The sequence below is a fragment of the Archocentrus centrarchus genome, chromosome 17 (assembly GCF_007364275.1).
Source record: "Archocentrus centrarchus isolate MPI-CPG fArcCen1 chromosome 17, fArcCen1, whole genome shotgun sequence".
Lineage (NCBI taxonomy): Eukaryota > Metazoa > Chordata > Actinopteri > Cichliformes > Cichlidae > Archocentrus > Archocentrus centrarchus.
In genome coordinates this window covers 14325204-14341391 of record NC_044362.1, presented here as the reverse complement: position 1 = coordinate 14341391, position 16188 = coordinate 14325204, and the positions used below count along the sequence as shown (strand labels likewise).

The following is a 16188-nucleotide window of genomic DNA, read 5'->3' as shown; positions in this document are numbered from 1 at the left end:
AATATGGAAAACAAATCAACTGTTTCCACGCTCTTGCTTTAAGCATGTATCGTCTGTTTTGCATTCATGTGAAAAGTGCACGAAAGCTTCATGTTCTAATGCGTGACGGAAACAGTCAACTGGGAAACTGCAATGGTAGGTAGTTTCTTTTTTTTTTTTTTTTTTTACTTTATCAGTTTTCTGTTTGAGCTCCAGTGTGCATCTCATGAAATTCTGTGTCATCATTCACGTTGAACCGTTTTGCTTTAGTGTGAAATGAGTGGTGCAGAAAATTCAAAACGTCTCGCAGCCCCAACAAAAACTCGTCCTTGTGGGACGGACTGAGGCGAAAACTCGATTTGCACTGAAAGTTTTTCAGAATTAAAAATTATTTTTGCTGCCAATTTGTCAGCTGACACAAGACTGAGAACAGAAACCTAAAGCGCGTCCTCGCACAACAGTCGCACTCCTGAAACGGTCTCCGGTCCGTTAGCAAGAGGCATCTCTTCTTCCTCATTTGTCTTGTTGAACAGAGTCTCTCCATCGACCTTGCTGACGTGGGAAGCGCTGCTCTCTCCCTCCCTCACAGTGGTGACTCACCTGCTCTCTGATCTATTCCCAGTGAGGAGCTGATGATAAGCCTGCCTGCGTAAGAGGGGGAGGGGGCAGGACACCCGCTGAAGTGATCGCCGCAGCAAAGAACATCACTGGAAAACAGACTGTTACTGCACGCCGCCTGCAACCGCCGCATCACCCTCACTACATAATCTTTGCAGACATTAGAGGAAGATGAGTCTAACATTCCTGTCAGAGCTGTGTACTCTATTAAGGACACGTGAAATAAAGGCAGGATGAGGGTGGGGTCAAACCACTGAGCTGTATTGATGGAAGTATGCTGAACTAAAACTCAAACAGAAAGGATCATTCAACAAAACAGCCTGTTTGGGACATATTTTATATAAATAATAATTAAAAAAATATTCATTGGAAAAAAGAAAAATAAACCTAAATGGAAATTAAAAAAAAAAAAAAAATCCCCAACAGGTCAGCGGCTACAGTCTGTCAGTGCGTCCACAAACCAAGAGCTTTCCCTTTCTTCCAGCTCTGTACAGCATGCAGTTTTCATGTTGGTGGTAGCACTATCATAATTATGCTCAAGAGAAATTTAAATATAGAATTATTCATAACATGTGTGGGGTTTTTTTCCGCTTTAATTTTTTTACACATCACAATGTGTCTTAAAAACTGCCATTAGGGTTCTGTAAAAACAAAGGTATTCAAAGAAACAAGGTGGGTTTAAAGGGGTGGGTAGGTGGAGGGAGGGGGTGGGTGGTGGAGTCTGTAACGTCCAGTGAGACACTTGGCCCTCTGAAGAGGATGACAGGATGGAGAGGAGAAGGGGGAGGGGGAAATGACAAGAAGACAGAACTGGATGACTTCAGTTGAAAAGGAGCCGAAATATTGGAGAAAATAAACACCATCTTCACAGCCTCAGTCTCAGAGCAGAAAGAACATTTCATGCTGTCCTCCTCCTCCTCGTCGCTAATATCGCATCTTCAAAAGACGCTGCAGGCCAGTGGTCCAAGGAGGTTCGGGGGGTGGGGGCATTAATGTCAGCAGGTTTCTCTCACAAGTGTGAGGACTCTGGACACAGGAGGATGAGGACAGATCAACCTGAGAGGGGCAGAGATGACAGAATATTAACAGAAGTCTGACGGAGGTATGAGGGGGGGGAAAAAAAAAAAAAAAAAAAAAAAAAAAAAGTTGTCCTGACTTAAAACTGAACAGTATGACAGAATTTTTACAAGGCAAGTACTAATTGGCGCCGTTAACGCGGAAAGACTCAACCCACAGAGTGAGAAAGAGAGAGACACAAACATCCCACAGCCCACTTTATCTCATCCAGGATGAGTCATCGCCTGAACAAATTAATACACAGCATCTCTTCTGCACTGCACCCATGACAAACAGCCTCGCTCCGTGACTGGTTTTGTATGTGTGGAAGACAGAAAGAGCAGCTGTGGGTGGTAACTGGAAACAGAGAGGAGGACAACTTGTTAAATTTATGTGTACACTTGTAGCAAAAATCTGCCCCACTCCAAGTGAATGAGGGTGACTGATGAACCCTTCAAAGGCTCACAGAAAAAGGAGATGCATCATCATGGGATGGGTCCAGATGTAGGTTTTTTTTTTTTTTGGACTGTATAGGAAAGAGCCTATGCATTTGCCAGGGGAATGGTGGTGATTCAGAGCACTGCTCACTGAATATCAACACAGACTCTCTTCACTCACTGATTTCCTCCTCCTCCTCCCTCCTACTGCACTGTCATCCCTCCTACCTTTTATCTGGATCTGCAGCACCTGCCCTCCTTAAGGGTTTCTTTATCTTTTTCCACCTTTTACTGTATAAGAGGTGTCCTTTAGAAGCACAAATTCAGGCACAGGTTTTGTGAAGCAGTCTGCACACTCACCAGGCGGGTTGCTGCTGAGGCAGAAAGGGGAGGAGGGTCATTGTTGTTTGCAGGTGGAGAGCTTGCGGATTTTGCTGGCTGTGGAGACGCCTTTACGTGAGGGGTTAGACGAGGATGAGGATCGGCGTTCAGCTTTGGCCTTGCTGTTCAGAGACCCCCCTTCTGTCCCATTCACACAAACTGGCTTGGCTACAGCTGGACTGTGGTCTGCATTCCCCTGATCCTGATCTTCTTCGGCCACTTGTCCTAAAGACACAGACAGGCACACATTAGCCTGAACACAAACCCATGACACAAGTGTTAACTGATGCTTTGCTAGCCAGGTTGTAGTATGCATGTAGAGGTATATTTAACTTGTTTTAGCAAGCACCATAAATTTAAATATTCATTTATTTAAGCACTAGGTGGATGCGTATAATCAATCACAGCAGTTGAACAAGCAGCACATCTTTTAACTTAAAAGCAGTCTTGCTCCCTTTTCATCCACAGATGATATTGTTTTACACAGAGGCTGAAGAACTGACTAAGCTGCAGTGTTTTTTTTTTTTTTTTTGGAAAGGTCACACTTTACTGTTCAAGTTCTCAGGACTCTCTCTGTGGTTGCTAACACTCTCTCGCATGTAACCAACACCTTTGTGTTGTGTCAAGCTCCAAATTTATGCGCCAGAGCAGGTCCAAATTTTCTACTCCTGGTGTTCAAGGAACTAGGAACTCAGTGGATTAACCTTTATTTCCAACAGCAATCACCCCTCAAGAGCAGGGAAACCGATGTGTGTTTGGTGTAAGAATCGTGTGCAGCTCACATTAAATTTGCTTGCTTTGCTTCTACTTTCTTGCTTCTACTCTCTATACAGCCAAAATCACAATAAAGCTGTTCTCATTCACACACTTTCCTGTTTTTTAGGGCCCGAGCACGAACTGTGCGAAGGCCCTATTGTAATTGCTTCGTTTATTATTATTTTTTTTTTTTTTTTTTTTTTTTTTTTTTATTATTATTATTATTATTATTATTATTCAGGCAAATGAATTGGCTTTTTGGGGGCTTTATCATATTCAAAAACTCATGAAACTTGGCACATGCGTCACACCTGGTGAAAATTTAAGTATTTTAATGGGCTCGGGCAAGGGCGCGCCCAAATGGCTCGCTAGCGCCCCCTAAACTGGAGCCCCACCGCTGTGTTTCACGTACATGAATGAAACTTCATACACATGTATATCATGTCCACGCGCACAAAAAATCCTCTGGGAGCCATGCCCTAAACCCAACAGGAAGTCCGCCATTTTGAATTAATTATGCAAATTTGGCGATTTGCAGCCCTCACACTTTTTCTAATAACTCAGAGGTTTTAGACGTTATCATCTTCATATTTGGTTTGTCTAACCTACACCCCCAGGGGAATCTAAATCTCGAAAATGGTGAGTTTTTGCCAAGGGGGAGGGGTCCTTATGCCCCTTTGAACTTTGATCATTCACCATGAAATTTTGATTGCCTCTCATTCATACCTACATGATCCAATGTGCATCAAACTTCTCCAGTAGGATGAGGGTGCCCCCCTGAACACATACATATGACAATATTTAATATCAGTCGCAGCGCCACCTAGTGGGAACAGGAAATGTCATATTTTACACTTGGAGGTCCAGCTCCAAGGTGGTTTAGCAGAACCATCTCAAATTTCACCTGGAAAGCCTTAAGAAGTTGGACTTACTGTGTTTTCAAAACTGTGAGTTTTTGACAAAAGGGCGTGACCCTTATGGGACGGCAAAGTTCGATGATTCGCCATGAACACAAAAATGGCTGTAACTCAAAGCCAACTTGCCCAATCTGGCTCAAACTTCAGTGGTGTGATAAGCATGCTGCCCTGAACACATTCATATGCATAAAGTCCATAAACGTTAGAGCGCCGCCTAGTGGCAGCTCGGAATATCTTAAAATAGCAGGTTTTTTGAGTAGCCCCGGAGCTACGTTTTATCTACATGTATGAAAATGTACAGGCTCATGTAACATCCTAAGACGTACAAAAAAGTCTCTTGGACCCATACCCCAAACCCTACAGGAAGTCGGCCATCTTCAATTGAAGGTGTCAATTTTTGCGATTTCCACGCCTGCTATTTGAACGAACTCGTCCTAGGGCATTTCACCCACTGACACCAAATTGGCTCCAGATCATCTACACAAGTAGCCCATCAAATATTGTGGAAATCTTTAAAAAATATTAAACGGCCTTGTCACACCAGGCCATTAAATTTGGCCTTTGTTTTTCTCCCTCACCACCAAAATTGTTTGTGCACTTGTTCGCACATGCTTTGTCTGATCAGGCTGAAAATTTAATCACTCATGTACACACCCAGGCTGAATCCATAACTACAGATTCAAGACTGTAGGCGCAATAGCGCCCCCTACAGAAGCAAATGAAAATTTGTATGACCGTCCACAGAATTAGTTTTGCTCTGAAATACATGAAATATCTTTCACCATTCCTTACAAAATCCTCATCTATTTGATAAGCCTCCTGCCCTGAACACATTGACATGCATAAAGTCCATAAACGTTAGAGCGCCCCCTACTGGCAGCTTTAAATATCATAATATACCATGTTTTTTAGCTAGCCCCTGAGTTACATTTTATCTACAGCTCTGAAATTTTGCACACTCATGTAACATCCTAAGACATACAAAAAAGTCTCTTGGAGCCATACTCCAAACCCTACAGGAAGTCCAGCATCTTCAATTGAAAGTGTCAATTTTTGCCATTTTCAGGCCTGCTATTTGAATGAACTCCTCCTAGGGCATTTCACCCAGTGAGACCAAATTGGCTCCACATCATCTAGACAAACAGCCCATCAAAAAAGTCAATCAGACCCATGCCCTATTTTGCATGCTGGAGCCGTGACCACACCCCCAAATATTCCATTGCGTCTATGCCGAGAGCAAAAGATACCTTTTCCTATAAAAGAATTCAACTTTCTAGAGACCCATCACGATCACAAAACCTCCGAGTGCAGCACGGGTCGACGAGCGCCACAGGTCGACGCGCGCGGAGTGCGAGGGCCCGATATCACCGCTTGCGGTTTTAATTATTATTATTTTTTTTTTTTTTTTATTATTATTATTATTATTATTATTCAGGCAAATGAATTGGCTTTTTGGGGGCTTTATCATATTCAAAAACTCATGAAACTTGGCACATGCGTCACACCTGGTGAAAATTTAAGTATTTTAATGGGCTCGGGCAAGGGCGCGCCCAAATGGCTCGCTAGCGCCCCCTAAACTGGAGCCCCACCGCTGTGTTTCACGTACATGAATGAAACTTCATACACATGTATATCATGTCCAGGCGCACAAAAAATCCTCTTGGAGCCATGCCCTAAACCCAACAGGAAGTCCGCCATTTTTAATTAATTATGCAAATTTGGCGATTTGCAGCCCTCACACTTTTTCTAATAACTCAGAGGTTTTAGACGTTATCATCTTCATATTTGGTTTGTCTAACCTACACCCCCAGGGGAATCTAAATCTCGAAAATGGTGAGTTTTTGCCAAGGGGGAGGGGTCCTTATGCCCCTTTGAACTTTGATCATTCGCCATGAAATTTTGATTGCCTCTCATTCATACCTACATGATCCAATGTGCATCAAACTTCTCCAGTAGGATGAGGGTGCCCCCCTGAACACATACATATGACAATATTTAATATCAGTCGCAGCGCCACCTAGTGGGAACAGGAAATGTCATATTTTACACTTGGAGGTCCAGCTCCAAGGTGGTTTAGCAGAACCATCTCAAATTTCACCTGGAAAGCCTTAAGAAGTTGGACTTACTGTGTTTTCAAAACTGTGAGTTTTTGACAAAAGGGCGTGACCCTTATGGGACGGCAAAGTTCGATGATTCGCCATGAACACAAAAATGGCTGTAACTCAAACCCAACTTGCCCAATCTGGCTCAAACTTCAGTGGTGTGATAAGCACCCTGTCCTGAACACACTCATATGCAAAAAGTCCATAAACGGTAGAGCGCCGCCTAGTGGCAGCTCGGAATATCTTAAAATAGCAAGTTTTTTGAGTAGCCCCGGAGCAACGTTTTATCTACATGTATGAAAATGTACAGGCTCATGTAACATCCTAAGACGTACAAAAAAGTCTCTTGGACCCATACCCCAAACCCTACAGGAAGTCGGCCATCTTCAATTGAAGGTGTCAATTTTTGCCATTTCCACGCCTGCTATTTGAACGAACTTGTCCTAGGGCATTTGACCCAGTGAGACCAAATTTGCTCCACATCATCTACACAAGTAGCCCATCAAATATTGTGGAAATCTTTACAAAATATTAAATGGCCTTATCACACCAGGCCATTGAATTTGGCCTTCGTTTTTCTCCCTCACCACCAAAATTGTTTGTGCACTTGTTCGCACATGCTTTGTCTGATCAGGCTGAAAATTTAATCACTCATGTACACACCCAGGCTGAATCCATAACTACAGATTCAAGACTGTAGGCGCAATAGCGCCCCCTACAGAAGCAAATGAAAATTTGTATGACCGTCCACAGAATTAGTTTTGCTCTGAAATACATGAAATATCTTTCACCATTCCTTACAAAATCCTCATCTATTTGATAAGCCTCCTGCCCTGAACACATTGATATGCATAAAGTCCATAAACGTTAGAGCGCCCCCTACTGGCAGCTTTAAATATCATAATATACCATGTTTTTTAGCTAGCCCCTGAGTTACATTTTATCTACAGCTCTGAAATTTTGCACACTCATGTAACATCCTAAGACATACAAAAAAGTCTCTTGGAGCCATACTCCAAACCCTACAGGAAGTCCAGCATCTTCAATTGAAAGTGTCAATTTTTGCCATTTTCAGGCCTGCTATTTGAATGAACTCCTCCTAGGGCATTTCAGCCAGTGAGACCAAATTGGCTCCAGATCATCTAGACAAACAGCCCATCAAATATTGTGGAAATCTTGACAAAATATTAAATGGTGTTGTCACACCAGGCCATTGAAGTTGGCTTTCATTTTTCTCAATGGCGACCAAAATTGTTTGGGCACGTGTTCGTACATGCTTTGCCCGATCTGCCTGAAAATGTAATCACTCATGTACACAGCCACTCTGAACCCATAACTATGGATTCAAGGCTATACGTAGCTGCAAGAGCGCCCCCTACAGAAGCAAATGAAATTTTGTATAGCATCCACAAACTTAGTTTCTCGGAAATGTATGAAAATGTGTTTCAACATTCTTGACATCATCCTGATCAAAACAGTCTATCAGACCCATGCCCTATTTTGCATGCTGGAGCCGTGACCCCACCCCCAAATATTCCATTGCGTCTATGCCGAGAGCAAAAGATATCTTTTCCTAAAAAAGAATTCAACTTTCTACAGACCTTCTGTACACCATCACGATCACAAGACCTCCGAGTGCGGCACGGGTCGACGAGCGCCACGGGTCGACGCGCAGGGAGTGCGAGGGCCCGATATCACCGCTTGCGGTTTTAATTTTTTTTGTTTTTTTTTAGGACAACTGTACAAGTATAAATAAGTGACACAAACCGTGTCCATCAAGGACAATGTAGACCAACTTTGACTTTCCAGTCCACTTCTCTTTAAAACTAAAGTCATCTGATAAAATCATCATTCACATTCGCCAAGTTTTGACTGTTCTGTGATTTTGGCTATATTCAGATGCAAGAACCACCACTCTTGCTTCTTGTTAGTAGAAATACTAACAGTTCAAAACCACAATGTTATACACACAACTAATGTTATTTCGCTTTCAAACTATCTCAAACAGGAGCTAAAAACGAAGCATTGGGTGTACAGAAGACCTGCAGATGTACAAAGTATTAAAAAAAAACACAAAACAACCTGTTTTCTGTTTTCTGACCCATCATGGATGGGGATATCCTCCTGTCATTATTGAACGATATATAAAATAAATGTAGAACTCAGGATAACATTACAGTGCCCATTTCATAATAAAAAGTCCCTCAGCAGACATCTTATTACCTTCTACAAAACATTTTGCCCTAATTTTGAGGCCTTGGCCTAATCTTTTATTCAAATATTTTTAGTCACTCCTGGGTGAAGATATAATCCATATTCCAGCAAAAATAAGTTTTCAGTATTAACATCATTAAATCAAAACAATTTTAAGCATGCTGTAAGAGATATTCTGTGATTATTTTTAACATTTCTACAAATACTTTTTGCTAACCATATCCTAGAACAGACACCAAAAATTTCCATGGTAAACAAATTTAAGAAGGTACATACTGTATGCTTGTTCAAGGGTGTATACAGCATAATATCTATTTATATAATCTATAACAATAAGCCAGATATAATGAATATTTACAAGGTATTATACTCGTGTGTATTACTACATAATGCACTCATAATCTGCTGATATCAATGCATTATGTATAACATCACTATAATCATAAGGCAACCATGTTGTTTACATTGGGCAATAATGCTGAGCAGTAGATATGGCTTTAATATTCCTCATTGATGAGTCATAGTCTGTACCATTTATGGCCGTGAGCCATCCCCGACCAACATGTTAGATAATGCTCAGCCAATCAGAATTTGGCATCACAGGCTAATCAATAAGGCTGCAGCCTAGAACTGATGTCACTAGAAATATGCTGGGTTTCCATTAGTATCTACTCAGCGGTCGACTTGACTCGGCACAACTCACCACGGTCTTGTTTTGTTTCCATTGCAACTGAGTACCACCTCGATGTGGGTGGAGTCAATATAGCAGTGTGGGCAGTAGTCTCTTGACGTAATTTGTATGCGGCTCAAAACACAACACAACAATGGATGAGAGAGGCAAGCTAACATAGCTAATACCAGTTTAATATTGTCATCATGCATAAGACCCCCCATGCAATGTTTTAATGGATGAAGGTTATCATTGTTAAGTATTACTGTATACCGCTGAACTTGTCATTATTGACTCAGTGTACTTCAAAAGTGCCGTTGTTTGTGTACTTCTGGCAACAATTACCGTAATAATACCATAGTAATACGCTATGTTGGCTGTGAAGTGCAGTTTCTCAGCTTTCAGAAACCATTTGAATTTTTCAGATAGGTCAAACGGTTGCATAATTACGGTAATTCAAATTTCCTTTGATCAGCCGCCTCAGCGCTCAGCGTTAACCAGCTGTTCAGGGCTATTAGGGGCAGGTAAGGGTTATAATATGTATGCTGTGTGCACGTTTCAGATGGCTCTCGTGTTGCAAATCTACCGCTGCAAACTGTGGGTCTGGGCATTCAACCGGTGAGTTGCGTGCGTGCGTCCAGTTTCTTGCTATCGGGTTTTAAAAATGGCTCGGTTGATTCTGGTGAAGGAGTCACTCTTATGACTCCGCTAGTGAACCCCGGCTGAGTGAGTGCTAAAAAAAGTACCTGGTACCAGGTACTAATGGAAACACCTTCAAACCGTGCTGAGTCGAGCCGCGCTGAGTAGATACTAATGGAAACGCGGCTATAGACTGTGTCTTTACCTAGAAATTTAGGATTCCCCAATTTCTCACTATCTAGCTAATACCAGCTGTTCAGTGACCTAGGCCAGTTCCTAGATATGGAGAATCCCCACTTTCTCCATTTCAGTCAATAATGCTGAAGTAGGTATAGCCAATCACACATCACTATATGATCACATGATTCGCCTAAGCCAATCAGGCATGAGAAAGAGGCTGCATTATCAAGGCATTAGCAGCCTGAAATCCTCCATGTTGTTTAATCTCCAGTTTAGATAAATACGGCCAAATTGTACATAGGGTACCAGATAAACGGACGGGCAGATGAATCTTGTGTTGCACATCTTTGAAGAGTAAAGAACACATATGCCAAATTTCATGGCTCAACTCCTCATTGTTTTGGAGTCTATAGACCAGAAAATTAAATCATCACGGACAGACGCCTGGTATGACGACAGTATCCTCCCGCTTCATTTTGTGCAGTAGGATAAAAATGGACCACAGCTACTGTATTTTATCATGTAGGATTTGTGTTTTATCTATTCAGTAACAGTCAAACTACAAGGACACTCAGAGGGCATGCCTTGCCTGGTAAAGAATAGTTTAACAAAATCCTGGTTCCACATTGCAATCCGGATCACCACCAAAATTTAAATCAACTGTTCCTTGTACCACCCCCAACAACTCTTGGAATTCATTGAAATTTATTCAGAATTTTCAGTTATCCTGCTAACAGACAGACACACCAACGTGACCAAAAACAACCTCCCTCTACCTATCAGTGGGCGAAGTAATAACAAGGGAATGCATAGGTTTCTGTCAAATAACATATTTGTTTCCTGCAACTGCATGCTGCCCACCCCAACAAAAACAAAAACAGCAACAACAAAAACAAAACCTACCTGTGATATCACTAGAAACCTGAAGCTGTGAAAACTAACGCTCATTTCTAATCAGTGTTTCTATTCTTGGACACTACTGAAGTAGTTGTAGTATGATTCACAGTTCAGAAATGATCTTTATTTATTGTATACTGGGTCACAGTGCATAGTACATACATAGTGTGTATATGGAAAAAAGGCACTTCAAATTTTAAGAGGGGAACACTGAAAATCTAATTTATCAACATCACCATCAAAACGTCAGGTCAGGTAACGGAGACGTGTGTGACAAACAGAAACCTACAACAACAGGAAATCCACCAGCTGAAAAATAGAAATGAACCTTAGTATGACCTATTTATTTCAGTACAGATGTGTGTCTGTGTGTAGAGTTGGGGCCAAGATAAACTTACAGGTTCCCACACAGCAGAACCTTCAAGTCTGAGAAGAACATTAAGAGCAATGGGATGTATATTTACTGAATTAAGAGACGGGGTCAAATGAGTGATCTAATTTACCAAACACACTATTGTTTAATTCCTGTGAAGCTTCCTGTGAGTGAAAGAGCTCACATTGTGTGTGTGGGAGTGAATCCTGGAAAACCATTCAGACTCCCACACCAAAACCATTTCAGTAGGATTATTTTTAGATCACTTCATTCACATTCTGCAGCTCCCTTAAGTTTTTTTTATGTGGGGCACCACTTCTAGATACCCGGCACAGACTACTCCATTTATTATTACCGGCTGTTGCCTAGCAACAGATAAAAGGATCTGAATTCTGAGGGGGAATGATAAAAGAAGAGTCAGAACAAATTAAATCAAATGAAAAGATGCTGAAGGATGCTGTTAATATCTGCTCTCACTAGAGTCTGTCAACAGTGGGTTAAGGTTTGTACACACAGGACTTGAGTGCAGCTTGTTCCAGACCTCTGAACCGATACCCACCGTTTTGGTTCTGTGATAGACCTTATTTCATGGCAGACGTTATGGCATGACACAGTATGGAGAGCAATGGGAATTTAAGATGCCTCAGGTCCATACTGTGTCCCAGGACCTCCCTTAAGTCGACTGAATTTTTCCTCAGGACACCTGTGCTGTTCCTTTGGGACAAGCTGATAGCCTAATCCAAACATTCACATTCACAGACTCACTGAGGCACGCAAAGACCATAAGGGCCAAGAGTCGTTGGTAAAATAAGCAGAGGAGCACCGAATCCTCACATTTAGGCCGGTTATTTTTTTTAATCATTAATTTGGTAAACAAAGTTTTTTTTCTGGTATGCATTTTAACCTTTTGTTCACATGTAAATAGTGTTTTAGGTGACTTAAAACAGAGCTTCTGAAAAACTCCTTCCTGCTGACATGAAAAATAATTTTGTCTTACAACATCAAAGGTGTACACATTCATCTGTTTTGATGAACAGGGCGCCCGGGAGTCTTAGTGGTGAAGCTGAAACTAAAACAGAAAATCTGTTTTAAAAAAAAATACCCATGGGTGCCCGGGTTGCTCAGTGGTGGAGGAAGCAACCACATGTATATGCTGCGTTGCAGTGCGGGTTTGAGTCCTGGCCTGTAGCCACAACTATGAAACATGATACAAATTGTTTTAAAACGATGTGCAAAAATAAAAACCGTGAAACTGATCTGGTTCTTAGAGCAATGAAGAAAAAAAAATTAGATCTGTGAAATGACGGCAGCTTCCATGTCAACTGAGCATGATATCGTCTGGATGAGTATGTGCTGCTAACTACTGATTTGCAAATACAAACTCAATTAATATGAACTTGACTTCCGTTGCAGCTTTTAAATTTTCTAGTAAAAGTGCACAATGTATAGCTTGTTTATTTTTCTTCATTTCTACAAATGATAGATCAGTTTTATTACACATGTGGATGAAGTATTGTAGAAAATAACTGAAACAGCTCCCCATTTCATTTACCACAGGATACACACATAAAATCTACTGTGTGGCACAGACTAAACAGCAAAGCTGTGCAGGTGCAGTAAACTGTTTGAAGTTACTGCATTTGCTAATTCTCTCTCTCTCTCTTTAAAAAAAAACAAAAAAAAACTTTTCTTTTTACTTCAAATTACTCTCCTGGCCTGTTAATGGGAAATTAAGCCTAAAGATCATTTTACAATACATATACGTACAAACAAAAAAATGCTCAGGTCTGGTGGATCACTGGCCTTGATATTTAATGTTGAAAAACAAACAAAAGCCCCTCAGACATTTATTCCATTTCAAGTCCAATGTGGGAACCTATACTATATAGACAAAAGTACTGGTCCACCTGCACATTGCACCTGGAGGACCTGCTCAGCCATGAAGCTCCTGGCACACAGTTTTTGTGCTGATGTTAATGCCAGAGGAGGTTTGCAACACTGCAGTTATTGATCAAGTTCAGCATTGGTGACACTTTTGCACTCTAACTTGGCCACTGTTCTGCCACTTTATGTCTAACTTGGTGCGGTTGTTAAACGCTTCAACTCCACCACTTCCAGCTGATTGTGGAATTTCTTTCCTCCTAGATATTCCACAAACTGAATTGCTGCATTTTGTTGTTCCTATTACAGTACCATGCTTGTCAGAATGACCCATTTCTTTAAGTGTTTGTAAAGGCAGACTGCATTGCTAGGTGTTTGATTTTACACATCTTTGGTAATGGGATTGAAAACACCTGAATTCAAAGATTAAGAAGTGTGGCCCGATACTTTTATCCATATAGTGTATTAGCTACTCTACTGACTGGAGGAAGCAGCCAATTTGTGGTGTATCCTGGATATCCACATTATGTAGAGCTGGTTCAAGACTTCTTTTTTATTTGTAGAAATACAAATAAATTTAACAAAGCAAATAAAAGTTGTTATCAGGTGACTGCCTATCATTACCCGACCTCCTCGAATCCAAAGGAAGGAAGGAAAAAATAATTTCCTTCATTACTTCTTTACTTTATGCAATTTATGAGCACTTCTTTCATTTCAGTTCAGTGTGAAAGCTTTTATTGCATTTTGAAGCTTTTTGGTTTCTCTTCACTGCTGTTGTGTGTGTGTGAGGAAGGAGTGGTGGAGCACAGCACAGAACACAGTAGCAGAGGAAAGAGGAAGAACAGAAGCATTAACTGGGCTGATGACAACACGTCTTTAGCATACAGCAAGTGCAATAAAGGCTTCCCAGCAAGTGCCTCGAAGATGGACAGATACTAACAAACCCCAAACCTTTCCTTACCTACAGATTCTGCATATAATCATGCCTGTTTATGGAGATTACCCAAACTCAAATTATAAGAATTATCTAACCCAACTCTTACCTGGCACTGTGAAGTCCTGAGTATATATGATCTCATCCTCTCCATCATAGAGTTCGTCATCATCATCCTCTGTGTAGCCGTGCAGATCTTCCAGATAGGGCACCACAGTCATACTCCGCCAAGGGTCCCTGCTCTCTGCGCTGGCAGGGATGGGTACAGGAGGCTCGGATGGAGGGTGTTTCTTCCGCACCCAGCTGGCAGGGTTTTAAGAAGGATGAGATGGGATGGGATTTGGGATGAGATGGGATGGGATTTGGGATGGGAGGGTGTAGATAACAGATCAGTCTTTTGTTTGTAGTTTATAGTATAATTTCCTAATCATCTAATAATTATTGTGTTTAGTCACAGACACACAATCAGAACACTCACTTGTGTTGCCTTATGTTCTGTATGGAAAACCTCTTCACAGGATCGTACTCAAGCATGCCTGAAAAAAAAACCACACATTGTCAAGGTGAATTTAATCATGACGACCCCCCCAGACATCTGTTTCCATGGAGCATTTAACAAACTGCTGGGAGGCCGCAGCAATGTGGGGATGGTGAAAAGCAGCCAGACGGCAGTCTCATTCAAGAACATCAATTAATGAAAGTGATAATCTCATTTATCATTGTATGTCAAAGCATCCTGCATAGCTTAAGTACTCAATGAGGTAAAGTTGGGGGGGGGGTGACTGTGAGCAACAGCTGTACCAATGTAATGAAGGTTTTGTGCCTTAATTATCATAATGTGGCTGAATCGGTGGGAAAAGCGCAGTGTCAGTGTGATAAGGCAGAAGTGATGCATTGCCTCTCCTACTAATGTAATTGTCTCTCAGTAGGCAGAAAAAGGAGTATGCAGAGTGCTGATAGTAGTGCTGCGCTTGCTGAAAGACACCTTTTGTGGCACTGGGCTTATTTTAGACGATGTAATTACGGACCGACTATTTCTCAGGTGCTGCGTCATCACACACAGACGTCATACAGAAGATGGGGGGGATAGAAGCCCAGTGTGTTTTTCAGTAGCAGCAAAATCAGGGAGTTATTTTTCCGGTTCAATTTCAAACATGTGATTCCCTTTGACAGAAAAACTGTTCAAATTGCCTCCATTTGACACCAAATACTTTTACAGGTAAAAGCCCTGGTGTTGAGGTACCCAAGTGTAGTGTGTCCATTTCCATAAAAGGACAAAGAGAGCAAAGCTGGATAATAGGCTCAAATGCTACTCAGCATTCAGCCTTCATTGAAGGATTTCATTAGCTGGTGCAAACATAATCTTCCCAACATTGTTCTTGGATTTTACAGGCAGTGGGCTTGTGCCCTTGATTTATTTATTTTTTTTTAAACATTATGAAGGACTCTTGACTCTTCTTTGTTTTTAAAAGGGGCAGAAGCATTGCAGTATTCCACTCGGGAAAAGCAATGCCCGACTGAAGTGCTTAGTATTCTGCTGCTGGCTCCACATCAATGGAAACTACGTCAACAGCTGGAGGGATTTCTAAAGCTTGGTGGAAGCCTGGCATGCTGAGAAGTCACTGTTGCTTTCAGTGTCACAGCACCATCTACTGGGTGCACACAGAAAAGTTCACTAGTGGACACGAGTGATTTATTACTCACTAGACTTCTGGTTTTTCTATCCAATATTCTTCTTTTCACCTATCCTAGTAGTCTAGAGAACATTTGTATGATTAATAAGATGAAAGCATGACAAAGAATGTGGAATCATGTCTACTGTTAGAGCTATGACATTCAATGGATTAATTCTGCCCTGAACTATAAATCAGCCCCCTTTGTTTCAGTCACACCAACAACTAAAGATTGGGAATAGGCATAAAGAACTGGTAATAACTGCATTCTAAGCTGGTAAATAGAATTATGCAGCATTCTGTCAGAGTTATGCTGTTCACAATCGGTGCTCTCTGGTCACAGCTGACAGTTTTTTAAAGTGTGATTCACTTTACATTTCATGAAAATGCAGCAATATAACGTGCAGAAAAAAAAATAAAGTTGTGTGAAAACAGGTTAAAAGAAGCAGTCTCAGAAAAAAAAAAAAAATTCTATAAATCT

General features: G+C 41.3%; 1 protein-coding gene across 5 annotated transcripts in view; it reads right to left on the bottom strand.

Annotated features, from left to right (window-relative positions):
- Positions 1-1444: 1444 nt before the first annotated feature.
- Positions 1445-16188, bottom strand: part of stk11 (serine/threonine kinase 11) — a 40820-nt gene continuing 26076 nt past the window's right edge. For all 5 annotated transcript variants that reach the window (XM_030750984.1, XM_030750982.1, XM_030750983.1 and 2 more), the window contains 4 exons: positions 14513-14570; positions 14144-14337; positions 2451-2696; positions 1445-1653 (listed from right to left, as the gene is read on the bottom strand). In XM_030750984.1, the coding sequence (XP_030606844.1) occupies positions 2488-2696; positions 14144-14337; positions 14513-14570 (461 nt within the window). In that variant the 3' untranslated portion in view covers positions 1445-1653; positions 2451-2487. The remainder of the gene's footprint in view (positions 1654-2450; positions 2697-14143; positions 14338-14512; positions 14571-16188) is intronic.